Source organism: Dermacentor variabilis, unplaced genomic scaffold (genome assembly GCF_050947875.1).
Source record: "Dermacentor variabilis isolate Ectoservices unplaced genomic scaffold, ASM5094787v1 scaffold_14, whole genome shotgun sequence".
Classification (NCBI taxonomy): Eukaryota; Metazoa; Arthropoda; class Arachnida; order Ixodida; family Ixodidae; genus Dermacentor; species Dermacentor variabilis.
Window position 1 is genome coordinate 13,745,292 of NW_027460302.1, and position 17,500 is coordinate 13,762,791.

General features: G+C 45.7%; 1 protein-coding gene across 6 annotated transcripts in view; it reads left to right on the forward strand.

Annotated features, from left to right (window-relative positions):
- The window catches only part of TTLL12 (Tubulin tyrosine ligase-like 12), a 386,517-nt gene that overhangs the window by 185,589 nt on the left and 183,428 nt on the right, over window positions 1-17,500 (forward strand). For all 6 annotated transcript variants that reach the window (XM_075677907.1, XM_075677908.1, XM_075677909.1 and 3 more), the window contains one exon: window positions 13,069-13,180. In XM_075677907.1, the coding sequence (XP_075534022.1) occupies window positions 13,069-13,180 (112 nt within the window). The remainder of the gene's footprint in view (window positions 1-13,068; window positions 13,181-17,500) is intronic.

Consider the following 17,500-nt stretch of genomic DNA (forward strand, 5'->3'; position numbering starts at 1 on the left):
GACATGGCTGAGGATTACCAGCTGCTGGGCAGCAAAGCGACACTTCAAGTTAAGCTGGAGGCCACTTTTGGGCGTGCAATTGAGAATGCGTTCAAGTTCAAGTAAGTGGAAAGGAAAGTCCGGTGAAAAGATAATGATGTCCAGATAACACAGGCATATCTGACATTTGAGGCCGCGCAAGATGTTGTCCATCATTCTTTTAAATGTGGCAGATACATTACACAGGTCAAATGGCATCAAAGTGAATTCAAGTAAACTGTCAGGTGTGATAAAGGCTGTTTTTGAACGATCTTACTCAGCCACTGGCACTTGCCAGTACCCGGATCGTAAGTCTAAAGATGAGAAGAATTCGGGGCCTTGGAGGCAGTCTAGTGTGTCATTAATATGGGGTAGTGGATAAACGTCCTTGTGGGTGATCTTATTGGGTGGCCGGTAGCCCACGTAAAAGGGAATTGTGCCATGTTTCTTTTTGACCAGCACTATAGGAGAAGCCCAGGGACTGTGCGAAGGTTGTATGATGCCACATTGGAGCGTGTCTCCAACTTGCTCAGCAATGACGCTACACTCTGTGGTGGATACATGATACAGCCTGTGGCATAAAGGCACATAATTGCCGGTGTCGATGTGGTGGACAACAGTGGATGGAAGTACGGCCAAAGCGAGATTGTTGTAGGTCGAATGACGTGCGAAAGCGGTCAAGGAGATCGACAATCTGGGCGTGTTGACCTGGAGTGAGGTTGGGATCAATACACCGGGAAAACGTTGAGTCACACGGCGGCGTGGGAGGAGAAACTTGAAGGGCCAGAGTGTCAACTGGAGGAGAAGCCGGGTCGTCAGGCACATCGTAAAGAAAACTTGGTTCGATTTCATCAGCATAACCAAGACACTCATCATGGAGCAGGCTAGCAGGGCAAGGAAACAGGTTCAACACATAAATTGTGCTGGAACCTTGTCGAATAGCAAGAAGGGCAAAAGGAAGCAAGAAGGGATGATGGCGAGCGACAAGCTTAGACGGTGTGAAAAGAACTGTGGTGTCGGAAAACCCATCGCAGGCAGCAGGTACAAGTGTGGCAGAGTACGGAGGAATCTTGGTGTTGGCGGTGACGAACACACAACTGGAAGCGTCATCAGTGTCTTCAAAAACGTTGTTGCAGAATGGGCAACAGCACGAGTTCAGCACGGGCACAGTCTATTATGGCATGATGAGAGGACAGAAAGTCCCATCCTAAAATCATGGCATGCGAGCAGCAAGGCAAAACAACAAACTCAACATGGTATAAAGTGCCGTTTATAACATGCATGGTACGCTTCCCTAAGGGTTCAATCGGCGCAGTGCTTGCTGTACGTAATGAAATGGCAGAATATCGCGTCGTGACTATTCTAAGGTCAAGACAAAGCTGGTGCGAAATCACTGATATTGCTGCTCCTGTGTCTACAAGCGCATGAACTGCAATGTATTCTGCATAAACTTCAAGGATGTTCGCAGGAAATAAATAAGGTCTTGAGGAGTTCGTTGAGATTGCAGTTTTTGCCTCCGGAACTGTGGTCCTTAGTTTTCCTCTTGGATAGCTTCATTGCGACGGATAAGCGGCAACAGAGAATGCCGACAGGGAGACAAAGACCGGAGGGTATTGAAGGTTTGGGAAGCAGAAGGTGAGGCTTCGAAGGGCTGAGTGGCAGTAGCAGAACGGGACGGAGAGTTGAAATCATTGCTTTGTGCCCTCGGAGAAACCGAAGGATACCATCTGTGCCAGCAGCAAAGCCGTGCTACATGCCCAGGTAGGCTGCACGAATAACAGATAGGCTGGTTTTCATGGTTGTGCCATGGATTTTGAACAGCAGGCGGAGACTGATGGAAACATTGGTGAGGTGGGTGCGCAGGCTGCTGTGGCAGCCAGATGCTGCTTGTAAGTGCATATGTTGCAGCTGCTTGCGGAGGTGAGGGAAAGGTGCTGGTAAGTCTGGATTGAATAGCTGCAGACGGAGCCCGTGAATTAACGACAACGGCAGCGTACGTAAGTGGAAGAGGCATAGGATGCGGTTGATGAGCAAGTTGTATGGCGTTAGCAACTTCTTCTTGTATCACCTGACAGAGATTGGAAGACAAGGGCGACTCTGATGCTGGACTGACTGGCAGAAGAGAGAGTTGGCGTGCCACTTCTCATACTAATTGCTTGATTTGGTCGAAGATTGCTGAACTGCAAGGTGTAGCACTGACGCCATCACTCAGAGCTGAAAGCACGACGTCCGGAGCGAGAGCTTGGCGCGTAGAAACCCGTTGTTTGCATAGCTTCTCATAGCTCTGGCAAAGCGTTATGAGGTCGTTGACCGTCTGAGGATTCTTTGGCAAGAGCATTTGGAAGGCTTCATCTTCTATGCCTTTCAAGCTGTTCTTGACCTTGTCATCTTTGGTCATATCTGGGTTGATATGCCAGCAAATTTCAACTACCTCTTCGATGTAGCTGGTAAAGGTTTCGCCATTTTGTTGGGCATGACAGCGAAGCTTTTGTTCAGCCCGAAGTTTGCACACAGCAGGGCGATCGAATACTGCTTGAAGTGTCGTTCGGAATGCTGTCCAGGTGGAAAGGTGAGCCTCATGGTTTCAGAACCAAAGATGGGCGACCCCGGAAATGTAGAATGGTACATAACCAAGCTTGTCAGCTTCAGTCCACTTGTTGTGGGCACTCACTTGGTTGTATGATGACAGCCAGTCCTCTACGTCATGATTGTCAGTGCCATTGAATATGGGAGGATCCCGTTGGCGTGGCGCACCAGGACAGACGACCGGAGGCGGTGCCTGGGGTGGATCGGTAGGACTAGTCTTCTCAGGCATGGGAGATGTGACAGGGATTGTCTGGCTTTGGAGTTGCAGGTTTGCAAAAGGTTCACTACTTCCACCAAATGTCGTGAAGCACTTTGAGCATTAAGCATTCGCCACTAGAATGATAGAGCAGCGAGAGGTAGTACAGCCGATCAAGCACCAAAACAAGGTTTTTCTCTATCGTCATCACTGTCTCTCTCATAGCCACAGCCCCAGTTCTCCTTATTTTACAGTGCAATATATATATATATATATATATATATATATATATATATATATATATATATATATATATATATATATATATATATATATATATATATATATAGTGCCGCTCCCCTAGGGCCATTCAGTGGAATGATATACTAAAATAAAATTACATTTCTCCTTCCCTTAACAAGATCAAATAGTATTAAGCTATACATGGTTTTCCAGGTGATGGGGATGCCGGCTCTCGTGAAGAACGGGCCGATTGCAGTGGTAGCTGAAGCCGTGATGTGAGCAACGACAACACGTTGATGTGACTCCACTTGTTGCCAAGGCTGCGTGTGTTGGGTCATTGCCTCTTTTATAGATTCCTGCCACATGAGTGAAAAACCAGCTGCCAAACCCATTTTCTTTCCTCCTCTCCACTAGTGTCGGTTGCGAGTGCCACATGTGGCTGGTGGAACCACTGGGCACTACCTCGCGTGGCTTCCGAAATCTTCATCATGTGTGCATGCCAATCTCGAAGGCCATTAATCTCAATCATAGCTCAGCCTGTGTTTGCAGGCATTACAGGCGACAGCTATTCTAGAACTGGACAACCAGCCCTTAAAAAGCGCACCCAAAAGATTGTGCCAATCGTCATTTCACCGTGGTACCAACCACATAGGCCTCGTGCCCTGGGTCACCAGCCGTCGGCACCGCCCACTGCTCGTTAGGATAGTGTCGGTCATGAACGCCACCTCACGATGCTTGTTCACAACGAAGGGCAGGCATGTTGCGCTGGGAGCTCAAGCCATTCTGCAGGCACCTAGTAAAGGAGGCAATGATTGTGTACATCGAAAACCCGGCAGGCTTGAATGCGATGGGGGGCGTGACATTGTGTGTGGGTGGGTGAGCTCCCTGGATGACTGCTTAGTGTTTGGAATAGCGAAATAGGGTATGAATAATCGTTCCGTTGTAGGAACTGTTTTGTTGGTCCATTCTGTGTGCTCCTGGACAGCTCGGATGCATGTCATGTAGTGCTGTCGTTCAGACGATATGGGTTATGGGCTACTTTGGAATGATAGACCCTGGGGCGGGAATACTGGGAGGACAATCTTCTGGTTCTTTCTGATGCACACGGACTTAGTCACCAGGTTTAAAAGAACTGACGGAGGCAGGTCGTCTTCAATTGGACTCCTCTTGTATTTTACGATAACACATTGTTGCAGTTCCTGGTACTCCTGGAATGGGTTCTTGTGAAAACTGTGCGTGGAGAAGCCTACAATGTGCAAACGAGTTCAAGGTTTACGACCACATAACACGTGAAAACGGAACTTCAGGTAATCACTTCAGACCACTGCAGATAATCAAATGGTTGGAATACAAGTGGCTGATTGCGAACACACCTCTTAAATTGCACCCTGTGCAACCAAAGCAGAGCAGTGCCGTGTTCTGTATAAGAATCAAGTGCGATTAGATCCTATTGCACCCTGCACGCTGTGTGCTTTGGGTGCGAGTGAAAGCATGCGAGAGTGAGTTGAGAAGGATGGTGGCTTGATGAGCACTACTTCTTGAAAGGGGGGAGGAAAGTGAGGTCGCGGTAACATGATAAAGCATGCGTAAGGTAGGGAGGGGAGTGAAAGGAAGGGCAGGTTGCCACGTGTCTCCTTTTGTAGTGCAGCTGTGGGTTCGCATGGCTGTCTGAGCTATGCTGAGCGCATATGCTGCCCGCGCACCCATCTTTATAGGTAATCCGCTGCATGTGCAAATAGTGGGCGTGTTGAGATGGTGTGGCATCATGTGCACTGTCTTCCTATGCATTTAGTATTGAAGGTTGTGAAATATTGAGTTTCGGAGGCACATTTTTGCAAGAAGCAGACAAAGCATTTGCTCCCCACTGCCAGCACTTTCCATGATCGTGTCACCCACTGTGGGCGGCACTATGAATCGCGAGGGCGGAATGGATGCGAAAGCGTGGCTGGCTTTGCTTTGTACCACCAATGCAAAGATATTGTTGGTACGTCATGAAATCGTATCTTTCATCACTGACTCTCAAATTCAACAAAAGGAATTTTTTCTCATTCAGATTTTGCTTTTTCGGATTGCTCGATAATACAGAAAATCTTGTGGCCCCTTCTGTGTAAGAAGAACGCATCGGCAACTACTTATTTGCGTAAGAGGTTGTATTTTATTATAATGAAATTTTGATATAATGCAGCAAGTTGCTGATTTTACCAACTTCTTTATGTCTAGCCTTAACTGTATCAGTTCTTACATGTCTCGCAAGAAGAGACACATATGGCAGAGTCGTCAGTTTACAAGTGCCTACCTGTATACAAAGTACATTTAAACTTCAATGTAATGAAATTCTCGATATAATGAAGTATTGAACTTTTGTTAACCTCTTGTCCATAGAACACCATGTATTTAGAAACTCAATATAATGAGGCGTGTTTGTGTGCCATTTCAGTATAACAAAATGTTACTGCCGCCACAAAGGAATGCCGAGACAATAAATGGAAATGTCCACGGATGCAGATGGTCAAAGGATTGAATTACAAATGGCTGTAATTCCGTATTACTACAGTATCATTCGTCGCTGACTCCCAAATTCATCAAAAGGAATTGTTTTCTCTATCAAATTTGCTTTTTTCGATTGTCCGATTTATTTCGGAAAATTCTGCAGCCCATTTTCATGTGAAAAATATTGATCGGTGACTGTACTTACTTGCCTAAAAGGTCGAATTTCAATATGAGGGTCGTTCGATAAGTATGGTAAAAATACAAGAGATGGTGCTACAATTCTGTTTTCTTCTAGGTGATGTGCGAGAAGCACCATTCATATGACGGCAGAACTTGTTTATGCTGGTACTGACAATTAGTAAGCTTCTGACAACTATTGGCATTGAGCTGTGTGGTGATTCCCGCCAAAATAGAAAAAGATGAATTTCGAGCAGCGATCAAAGATTTTTTATTTAAAACACTGGACGGCTGTCCAAATTAAAACCGAGTTGAGTGAAGTTCGTGGAGGCTCTGCACCATCACTGAAGACCATTTACTGCTGGATAAGTGAATTCAAACGTGGCCGAACTTCGATGCAAGATGAAGCACCTCCTGGGTGTCCAGTGGAGGTCACTACGCCAGAAGTGGTATCAAAAATTTATAAAATTATCATGGAAGAATGGCGAGTGAAGGTACGGGAGATAGCTGAAATTGTAGTCATCTCAGCAGAGAGAGTATTCTTCATGAGAAATTCCAGATGAAGAAAGCCTGTGCATGTTGGGTGCTGCGACTGCTGATGTCGACCAAAGGCACACGAAGCAGACATCTCAAAGCAATGTTTATCAATGCTTTATTGCAACCAGCAGGACTTCTGGCATCGATTTGGGACAGTTGACGAGACCAGGATACATCATTACACTCCAGAGTCTAGACAGCAGTCAAAGCAATGGACTGAGCCTGATAAAGGTGCTCCAAAAAAAGGCAGATACTTTGTTCAGCCAGAAAGATGATGTTAACTGTCTTTTAGGATTCACAAAGAATAATCTTTGTAAACGACTTACAAAATAGCAAGACGATAACAGGACCATATTATGCAACACTGCTAGATCAAGTGAAAAAGGACTTGTGTACTAAGCAACCTGGGTTAGCACCGGAAAAGCTCCTCTGTCACCAAGACAATGCTCCACCCCACAGATCGCTTGTTGCTATGGGCAACTTGCACGAGTTAGGCTTCGAGGTTGTGCCTCATCCACCCTATTCTCCAGATTTGGCCCTATGCGACTTTTTCCTCTTTCCAAACCTGACGAATTGGCTGGGAAAAAGAAATTTTCTTCAGATGAAGAGCTTATCTCAGTGGTAAATCCCTACTTCAAAGGCCCTGAGCCATCCTTCTTTTCTGAGGGGATAAAAAAATTGGAGCACGGCTGGAAGAAGTGTGTGGAGCTGGAAGGGAACCATGTTAAAAAATAAAATATTGCTCTTTGCAAACATGGTATCTTTAATTGCTTTTTACCACACTTATCAAACGGCCCTTGTACAACAAAATTTCGATATAATGAAGCAAATTGCCGATTTTACCAATTTTGTTCTATTGAGGTTTAACTGTATTTGCCATTTACGGCAGATTCTTGCAGGCAAGCATGTAACAGTAATGCTCCAAGTGTAAGAAATGAGATAGAAATCAGTTTTGCGGCCTCCTGTAACTTGACACAACATGTGCGAGAATGCCATTTGGGAAGTGCACACGCACAGGTGTGAGCTTGCGGCAGTGCACTGAGCGAAGCCACATTAACCACGGTGGCAGACACTGCAGAGGGAAGCGACAAATTAGTTCGGGTCGAAGCCAAGGGGCAGGACCCCACTAGCAATACCTTCTGAATGTTGCAACACCTCTGAAGCATTGCTAGGCAGTGCTTCGTTTGATAAGGGTGGATTTTAACCCTTTGAGGGTCAATGACGTAAATATACGGCACTACGAAAAAGTCCAAAATGGTCGATGCCATATATTTACGGCACCGTCTGTACGTTTAAAACGCGCACCAATTTCCTAACTTTTTCTCTTCTGTCGTGTGCTGTCACTATGTGGGAATACAGGGAATTTTTTTTCTCTAGCCTCCCTTTCTTGGTTTTCTTGCACGGTTTGTTTTAGAGCTAGTTTGCTCCGGCACGCCTATATAATACCGCTCGCGCATTGGCGCGTGCGCTGGTGGGCGGCAGTTTGGATCTTGTTCTGCGGGCGGCTTCGGCTTCCGCTCGCAAAACTGATGGCTATCTCGTTACTAATCGCTCAAAGGGCCACCGCCTGTTTCTCGCTCATTTAGTGCTCACAGGGGTGCGCATAGGAAGGATGCCACCGTGCATGCATTTCCTTTTCTTTTCTTTTTATGGAAACTCACGAAAACTAATTGCTTCTGGTTGGCGAAAGTTTGCGGAAGTTTGTCACATGTTTTGCTGTTTTAACAGGCACACAACCACAGTTTTCTTAAGTGCGCTCACCTACGCAGTTTGATTACGCTATGGACTTAAATATTATTATTGTAAGAGCAGGAGCATTTGACATTTGCGAAATATTAGGACACGCCGGCGAAGAAGATGTTTTAATCATCGTCGTAAGAAGACGATGTTCTGGTCTTCGCGCGCTGTCTACCATCTTGTCAGCTGCTGTAATTATTGTAAATATTCTGTACATACAAGTCTGACTGTTTTTAGCCCCGTAACATTTTTGGTGGAGGTTGCGGGATCATTATCAAGATGGATTTATGCAGTCCGCCCACACTCTATCGCTCTGATGACATCCTCCATGTCATCCGACATGAAATAGAAGCCGCATCTCCTGTCACGACCCCAACCAATGGCCCTGACAATTGCCAGGCGACCGTCTCATTGATACAGTCCGTTGTGTGCCAAGAATTGGCCAATGTTGGCTTGACCAACGTCTGCTCAGTCAATCAACCTGACTACACTCCGTCCAGCACTGTCATACGCACCCGCAGCCTGAATGCCCCAACGCGGTATCGCAACCCGACCGAATGGCGTACTCCAGACGACAGGCCTATACGCTTCACTTGTGACCGTATTGGCCATATTTCACGTCCCTGCCGGTCTTCGCGGAATTAGACCCCCTGGTCCTACCACCCATCCCACGGCCCTCATGCTGCTCCTCGGTTCGCCCCGCAAACGCAGCCGGCAAATTCTGGTGACACTTCTCGTCCTACCCGCTCTAGCCGCTCTCCTTCGCCACATCGCCGCTTCTCCCGATCGCACCCATCTCGCCGATCACAGTCCCCTAGCTCCTTCCGGCGCACCCTTCCGGAAAACTAATGGGTGCATCACCTGGAGGTGATGCTGCCAAACCGACCCGACGCAAAAATCCTCTTTTGACCTTGTCCACACATCGGAACCTCATTAACGTAAATGTAGATGATGTACTTGTTACGGCTCTGATTGACACTGGCACACACGTATCTGTGATGAATGCTCAGCTTCGGAATCGTCTCAAGAAAGTCCTCACTCCTGCCCCTTTACCTGTGGTCCAAGTCGCCGATGGTGGAACACCAGCCGTTATTGGTATGTGTCCAGCTCGCGTGAGCGTCGCTGGACATCATACTTCTGTTTTATTTTATGTACTAGAGCACTGCTCTCACGACCTCATCCTGGGCCTTGACTTTCTGTCTACACATTCCGTTTTGATAGACTGTTCTGCTGGTGTTGTGCAACTCGCTCTACCTGCTGCTATTGACCCTCCCGATAGTGCTCCAATACGGCTATGTTCCACAGAGCATATTTGCCTCCCTCACTGTGCCGTTACCTACATAGGTGTTTCCCCCGTTCCACCTGTACCAGATGGTGACTGCATCGTATCTCCTAATCTGGATGTCCGGCTCTCGCATAACGTTGCTTTTCCTCACACCGTCATTACCATTTCGGACAACACGTCCTGCCTTCTGCTTGTGAACTTTGGACTCTGTACACAAGTACTCCCATGCAGAATATCCCTGGCACAAATAACACCATCCAGAGACTACCACATTTCAGCTTTAACTTGTGACAGCTCCTCGTGTTCAACTCTTGCTTTGCCCCCTGCCCCTTCAGACTTGAGTGCCCTAACAAAAATGATTGCTCCCGGCCTTCCTCCCCAGCATGCTCAAGAACTGCGTTGCCTCCTTGCTTCATACTGGGACATATTCGACCTTGGAGAACGCCCTCTAGAACAAACATCTGTCGGAAAACATCGAATAAACACCGGTGATGCGAGCCCGATCCATCGGCGACCCTACCGCGTCACGCCTACTGAGCAACACATCATCCAACACGAAGTTGGCAAGATGCTTTCTCGAGACATCACCGAACCTTCTTGCAGCCCATGGGCATCCCCTGTTGTACTAGTTAAAGGACAACGGTTGGCGATTTTGTGTCGACTATCGCACCTCGACAAGGTAACAAAGAAAGACGTCTATCCGCTATCATGCATTGACGATGCCCTGGATTGCCTGCATGGAGCACAATATTTTTTGTCCATTGACCTTCGCTCCGGCTACTGGCAAATTGCCGACGATGACATGGATCGCGAGAAGACAGCTTTTATTACTCCCGATGGCCTGTATCAGTTCAAAGTGATACCCTTCGGTTTATGTAATGCCCCGGCCACATTTGAACGAATGATGGACGCCCTCCTACATGGTTTCAAGTGGTCCATCTGCCTCTGTTACCTGGAAGACATGATCGTTTTTTCTCCGACTTTTGTGACACACCTTGAGCGCCTGTCGACGATCCTATCTGTTTTCTGCAGGCGGGGCTACAACTAAATTCGTCCAAGTGCCACTTCAGTCATCGTGAAATTTCTGTGCTCGGGCATCTCGTCGATTCTTCTGGTGTACGCCCTGATCACAGTAAAATACGGGCAGTCAAAGACTTTCCCGTGCCAACATGTGCCAAAGATGTTCGCAGCTTCTTGGGCCTTTGCTCCTACTTCAGTCGGTTTGTCCGAAATTTTCGAACGTTGCATGCCCTCTCAATCAGCTCCTCAAGAAAGACGCTGCATTCATTTGGGGCCCTAAGCAAGCTGGTGCTTTTTACGAGCTGATTGGGCTGCTTACGTCCCCGCCCATTCTCGCTCACTTTGATGCGTCAGCTCCAACAGAAGTCTGCACCGATGCCAGTGGCCATGGTATTGGAGCTATCTTAGCATGGAAACAACAAGGGCGAGAATGTGTTATTGCCTACGCCAGCCGCCTTCTTTCCTCGGCGGAGAGCAATTATTCAATCACTGAACGTGAGTGTCTGGCTCTTGTTTGGGCAGTGGGTAAATTCCGCTCCTATTTGTACGGCCGCCAATTCACAGTCATCACTGATCACCACGCTCTGTGTTGGCTTTCATCCCTCAAATATCCTCCAGGCGCCTTGGCCGCTGGGCTCTGCGCCTCCATGAATACAACTATTCAGTTGTATACAAGACCGGCCGGTTACATCAAGATGCAGACTGCTTGTCGCGCCATCCTGTTGATCCTCCTGACGTTTCTGCGGCCGGCATACCTGTCACCATTCTCTCTCTGGCTGCTTTTCGCGACATTGGAGCCAAACAACGTTGGGACGCCTCCTTGCAACACCTTATTTGGCGGCTCACTTCAACGACGCCCGATCCTGCCCTTCACATGTTCGAACTTCAAGATGGTATATTGTACCACTCTAATATGCGCCCGGACAGCCCTGTCCGACTCTTCGTTGTGCCTGAGCATCTGCATCAGCCTGTTCTCGCCCAGCTTCATGATGTACCGACTGCAGGTCACCTTGGCGTGTCACGGACTTATGACCGTGTTCGTCGGCGCTTCTTTTGGCCTGGTCTATACCGTGACGTCTGCTGTTATGTCGCTGCGTGTGACCTTTGTCAACGACGCAAAAAGCCGACCACACTCCCTGCTGGTCGCCTTCAACCACTTGACGTACCATCAGAACCATTCTTTCGCGTAGGTGTTGATCTTTTAGGCCCTTTTCCTACGTCTGCTTCGGGAAACAAGTGGATTGCTGTAGCAACAGACTACGCCACCCGATATGCAATCACACGGGCTGCTCCGACAAGCTGTGCAACCGATGTCGGGGGTCATGTGACACAAGATTTTTTAATCATCGTCGAAAGAAGACGATGTTCTGGTCTTCGCGCGCTGTCTACCGTCTTGTCAGCGGCTGTAATTATTGTAAATATTCTGTAAATACAAGTCTGACTGTTTTTAACCCCGTAACAATATTCTCGTGTACACATTTTCTAAGCTGTGTGTGTATAACAATGCACCAAATTTTTAATTCTTATAAGCTGAGTTCCTTTTTTTATTGTTGTTATACATGAATAAACAGTACAAATATACCAAACACAAAATATCTTTTTCTCACTTTACTGTCACCCTAGAAAAATTATGGTAAATTTTTTTCGAAATAGGCCCTTCAGAAGAATTGGAATCTGCAATAAAAAAATCAACCCTGGGCGGTCGCATATGGTGAAAAAATTTGATCCTCAGAGGGTTAATGCGAAGCATTCTTGATGAGTGGAAGCCAGATTTTTATAACTACTACTTATGTGGCCATTCTCTTGAGCTGATCCCACAGATAAGGCAGCATCATCATGTGAGCCAACCTTGAATATAGTGCAGTCTAAATATGTGGACTGTTCCCATGGGTAGGTACCACTGGGAATGTGCTGCTCTTCAGCGAACCTCTTTGACACCAACCTGGGCCACTGGGCATCACAACAGCAACAAACAACAGCATGTGCTGCACTCCACATCATTTTGCAACATTTCGCAACAGCAGTAATCGTATGCCCTTGAATAGTTATATGATTCATAACAAGTATTCTCTACCAAAGCAAGCATGCTTCGTATTACGTAAATGTCAACTGGAGTTGAGCCTGCTTAATTTCTTCCAGATGTTTGACTGCCGTCGTACCTGTACAGCCATAACAATTGGGGATTTGTTTCTGCTGCCATACATGTACGACAGTCATCCTCAAAGGGTTAAAGGGACACTAAAAAGACAAATAAGTTGACCCCTGTATTAGTACATTAGGCTTTTACACTGGCAGAAAACACATTCACACTGTGGGAGTAGATTTGGTCCAACAGAAAAGATGCAAGAATGGAAGACAAGTGGCAACACCATCTTGAAGCTTCCATGCCAGCTGGGCGTGACATCACAGATTTTGACAGGATCTGCTCAGGTCTAGTTAATCTTTTTTACCAGTTAAGAGGGACTACATTGTACCCTGAAGGAGCCAAAGACTGAACTGTGTGTTTTGAAAACTGGCTGAAGCACAAAGTGCGAAATGCAAAAAAAATTCTTTGAAATACGTGATGTCAGCATCACTTGCCAGCACTCGAGCCTTGCTTTGAAATTCTAAAAATTTAGGTGTGTCCTTCATCTGCTCTTCGAGTAGTCAGCCATTGATGGCGACATTTATGAAAATTGAACACCTCTTATGGCTTACTTCTTGATGACGTGTTCTAGCTTTGAGGGGTATATGCAGTAAACTTTCTGTGTAAGATGTAACGGCTGTTTTTGACTCTCAGAGGCCTGGACAACCTGTGGATCTGCAAACCCTGGAACTTGGCTCGTAGTTTGGACACCCACGTGACGGACAACCTGCACTACATCCTGCGTCTACCAGCCACGGGTCCTAAGGTGAGCACCTTTCTGCAATGGCCGTGGTTACTGGAAGGCATTTTGAGTGTGTGAGAACACAGACTTCTTATACCAGTTTCACATGACCACTTTTGATTACATTCAAGCCTAATAGTGAACAAATTTCTTAGTCATGTAAGAGTACTGAAAGACAATCTCAGTCATGATTGGCTCTTATGTGTAAGCTGCGGAAGGGAGCCAATTGCAATCAGCTTTCTTGACTGAGATTGCCTCCCTTCCCTAGCTAGCACAAATGAGCCAATCATGATGGAGAAATTTGTTCAAAACTGGGCTCAATTGTGATCAAAAGTGTGCCATGTGACTCATATAATGTGAATTCCGGACTTTGAAAATAGAATTTCATGCTCAGAAGGGCAGGTACTATCAGAATTTTTTGATGGTGAACAGACATGATGGACATAGCAAAAAAAAAAAAATGGAATAAAACAGGGAGCGACAGGAGTAGACTGCTTTGTTCCCGGCTGCAAAGCCGTTTTCTAATCTTGAGAAGGGGAGAAATTTGGCCTTGTTTGTATGACATATTGCAAGTGAAGTGCAAAAGACAGGGGCAGATGGAGGGTACAGCACATGTGTTAACTTCAACAAATTATTTATTTGAGGCAGGGCTTGAATATACTGTATCTTTCAACAAATAACCCGTACAGCCAATTACATCAGCCTGGGAAGAAAAAGAAATAATTTGCGCATACAACAGCGCTCTAACATTTACAAAAGCAGTCTCCATTCATGGGTGCACGACTCGTCCAAGTCATATTTTCAGCCAGCGGTTCTGACTTCCCTCCCCTCCCTTCGGCGGTGCTACTAAAGCTGGATTCACATGATGGACATTATTGCGGACGAATCAGTCATGTGGCATGTGACATGGATCAGATCACTTTGCAGCATGGATGGAGCAGCCGTCACATGGGCAATGGTGACAAAGCAAAGCAACAGAGCCAAAAATTTGCACAGTGATTCGACCCTCTGCCATATCGTGAAGTGCTTCACATAGAGTGCTGTGGGTACAGTTTACTTATAGTCACTTAATATGTTATCCCCAAGCTCAGATTGCGACCTTCTCTCCCGTGTAAATATAGCTTTACATTCAGATGCTGCTGTGCTAGGATGCCTGTTCAGCATGGCTCATTGTGATCAGAGTTGTAGTTCACTGCATGCACTGCTTGCCAACTACTAAACGCAAAATGTTGACCCATAAAGAGGAGGAGATTGGGTGACCATGAAGGAGGGGAGAAAGGAGCTTGCACATGCAAGGGTGAGGGCTTTCTATTTTTTTATTTTATAGTAGATAATAAAACATTGAATTGCGGAGAACCTTGATTTGAGATGTGACTTCACGGCAGTGCAGCACGCACTGCTGTGAAGCCACACCTTAAGGTGAAATTCGCATGTAACTTGCACCCCGACTTCACCGCTAAATTTTAAAAATTTTAGGTGGGAGTTATGAGCGCAAAAATATGGTATTCAGTCAAAGCTATTTATAATGAACTCGATAGTTCCACAAGAAGTACTAATTATCTCCAAAGTCGGTTATATATGAACTCGCCCTTAAAAACTGTTGAAAATGAACCGCATTGAGTCTGCTATAAGCAGTTACAATCTGGCAGCGCTATGGTCTGAAAAAACACATTTTCAGTGTCATTTTTGTTCCTGGTTAGAAATCTCCATCTAAAGAATGAAACGCGACATCGTGCATTTTGAAACTGCAAGCGCAGCCGCCTTTTTTTATTCAATAGCTCGCAGTATATTTTACTAGCAGCGGGACATGACTGTATTCTGCACGAGAGACTGTTCTAGGTGGCTGGGAGCATAAACTTCTGAAACTGCTGTGGCATACTGCCATTTTGCGAAGGTCTCGGACATCATAGTCTTGGCATTATTACTGTGCATCAGCCACACAAGAGCTGTGAGATTAAGTTATCTATGTTGCTTTGAGTGAACAAAATGTGATGTTCAAAAGTCAAAATGTCAGCATGAACTGTTATTGCCAATCGGCAATGCGCAAATGAAGCACCGCCAAAACGTTATGACCCAATAACGGCCTAGTAACTTCTGAACCTTTACGATATTGTGTGGTGACAGCGCACGGTGCAGTGTCCTCGCCGATTCGGGCCGCACTGACAGGAACACTTGAGCTTCCGTTGTTCCTATCGTGGAAGGACATAGATGGTCATTCCAAATCGTTGAAATAGGTATACTGCAAGTGGTGCCACGCGAACAATTTCACAAATATGAGCGACACTGTATGGCATCCAATGTGGCACCAGTGGACGAGCCAGTGCATGTCCCGCGCCGTGCTGTTTGTGCTGTAGAGGCTGTATGCCTCCTCCCTGGAGGCGTGCCTTGAAAGTGCATGACTTTCTTTGCGGATTCCAAAATCCACAAGTGGAGGTCACTCATGCATCTCAAAGGCTGTATCATCATCGCGGTTGGACTGGAGTGGGGTGTGCACAGCCATGCGGGCTAGTTTAGTCGTGCTTCCATGCTTTCATACTTAGCGTGTGCTCTCTTTTTACTGTGACTGAGTTCAGAGTGTTCATTATAACAGTACGATGGTTTAAAAAACATTTTTTATATCTGGAAGCAGTTTCAATAGGCAGGGTCAGAAAATCGTAAATGCACTTAAATGTGGTCGTTACAGCTAATAGATCATTATCTATGGGATTCTTATAAGTGGGTTTGACTGTATACACTCAAGTGGCTCAGAAGCCATGCACAGATTAATGAACATTTAAGAAGATAACTCTTTCTGACAGTGCTATGGAAGGGATGCTCACATGCTGAGAACCGAGCTTATCAATTTTGCAGATTGAACTATCAGTCTAGTTAGAGTGCCTTTATTTTTTCTCAGAACGGCGCCCCTCTGAAAGAGCGGACAACACCTGCACATGCCGCAGTACAATGTTTTTTTTTTTTTTACGTTATGTTCGCTGAACTTTTAGTTCACACAGCGACCTGTCTGTCCTATGTAGTATTTGCCACAGCAGAGGGGGATTTGATGTACAGTTAAAACTCCATCCAGTGAAACCCAATTTTACAAAGTTCTCGATCTAATGAAGAAATTTCCATTCCCCTGCAAGTGCTCATAAGGTTGAATGATGTCATTAACCTGAATTAACGAAACTAGCTTGCATTAAACCCGATTTAACTAATCTTCTCCAGAAATTAATCATTAATAAAAGCTGTGATTTGGTTCTAATTTTGACAAAGCCAGGTTTTCCTTCAAGCGTGCACTCTAATGCTGTCACGTTAAAACATCTAGGCACCCTAGTCACGGCCCTAGCTTTGTTTTGATGAGGCTTCACACTGCGCCCATGCATAGAACAACGGACTCGGCAGTCGCTAGTGTTCTTACATACCAGATGGAGTCAAGGGCGGGGGTAGTTGGGCTGCCTTCATGGACTTTTTACATGTGCAAGCATGGTTTAGCGGAATTGCGCATGGTGAAGTTCTACCCGATTCTAACATTCACATTATCTATCGCAGAGATAGGGATGACAGAAGACGTGGTGGGGTATTGCTCGCCATAAAAAGAAAACATATAATTAAAAACATAAATGGTAGATGCAAATAAACATAGAAAAATCCGCGGTCATGACTGCAACCAGAGAAACGGTATCATCAATCTTTACGTACGCAATTAACGGCACTCTCCTTAAGAAAGTTGAAGAACACAAATATCTAGGCGTTACATTGACCACGGAGCTCAAACGGCACAAACATGTCAGTAATATAATCTCAAAGGCGCTGCACAAACTATTTTTCCTAAAAAGAAGCCTGGCGCTAGCAAGCAAGTCAACGAAGCTGCTTGCCTATACATCATTTGTAAGGCCTGTTCTCGACTACGCTAACACAGTCTGGTTTCCGCATACATTGACTAACATAAGCAAACTAGAATCAATACAAAGGAAAGCTGTGAGGTTCATTCATAAGAAATATAAACATACAGACTCACCAAGAAATCTTTTAACCCAGTCCGGTTTGCGAACACTATCCACAAGAGCGAAACACACTGGCTTAAAATTCTTGTTTGAAGTAATAAAAAATAACTATAGGATAGATACCGCCAAATACCTTTCATTTTCCGAGGCTCCACCTACACGTAATAAGCATGCGCACACATTGACAGAATACGTGTGTAAAAATGACACATTTAAGTATTGTTTCTTCCCACTCGCAATAACAGAATGGAACCAACTTGATGCTACTATCACCAACATTGAATCATTATCTGAATTTATCTCACAAATAGAAAAAATTGTGTGTGTACAGGAGTACCTATGCATGCAGGAACACCAGCAC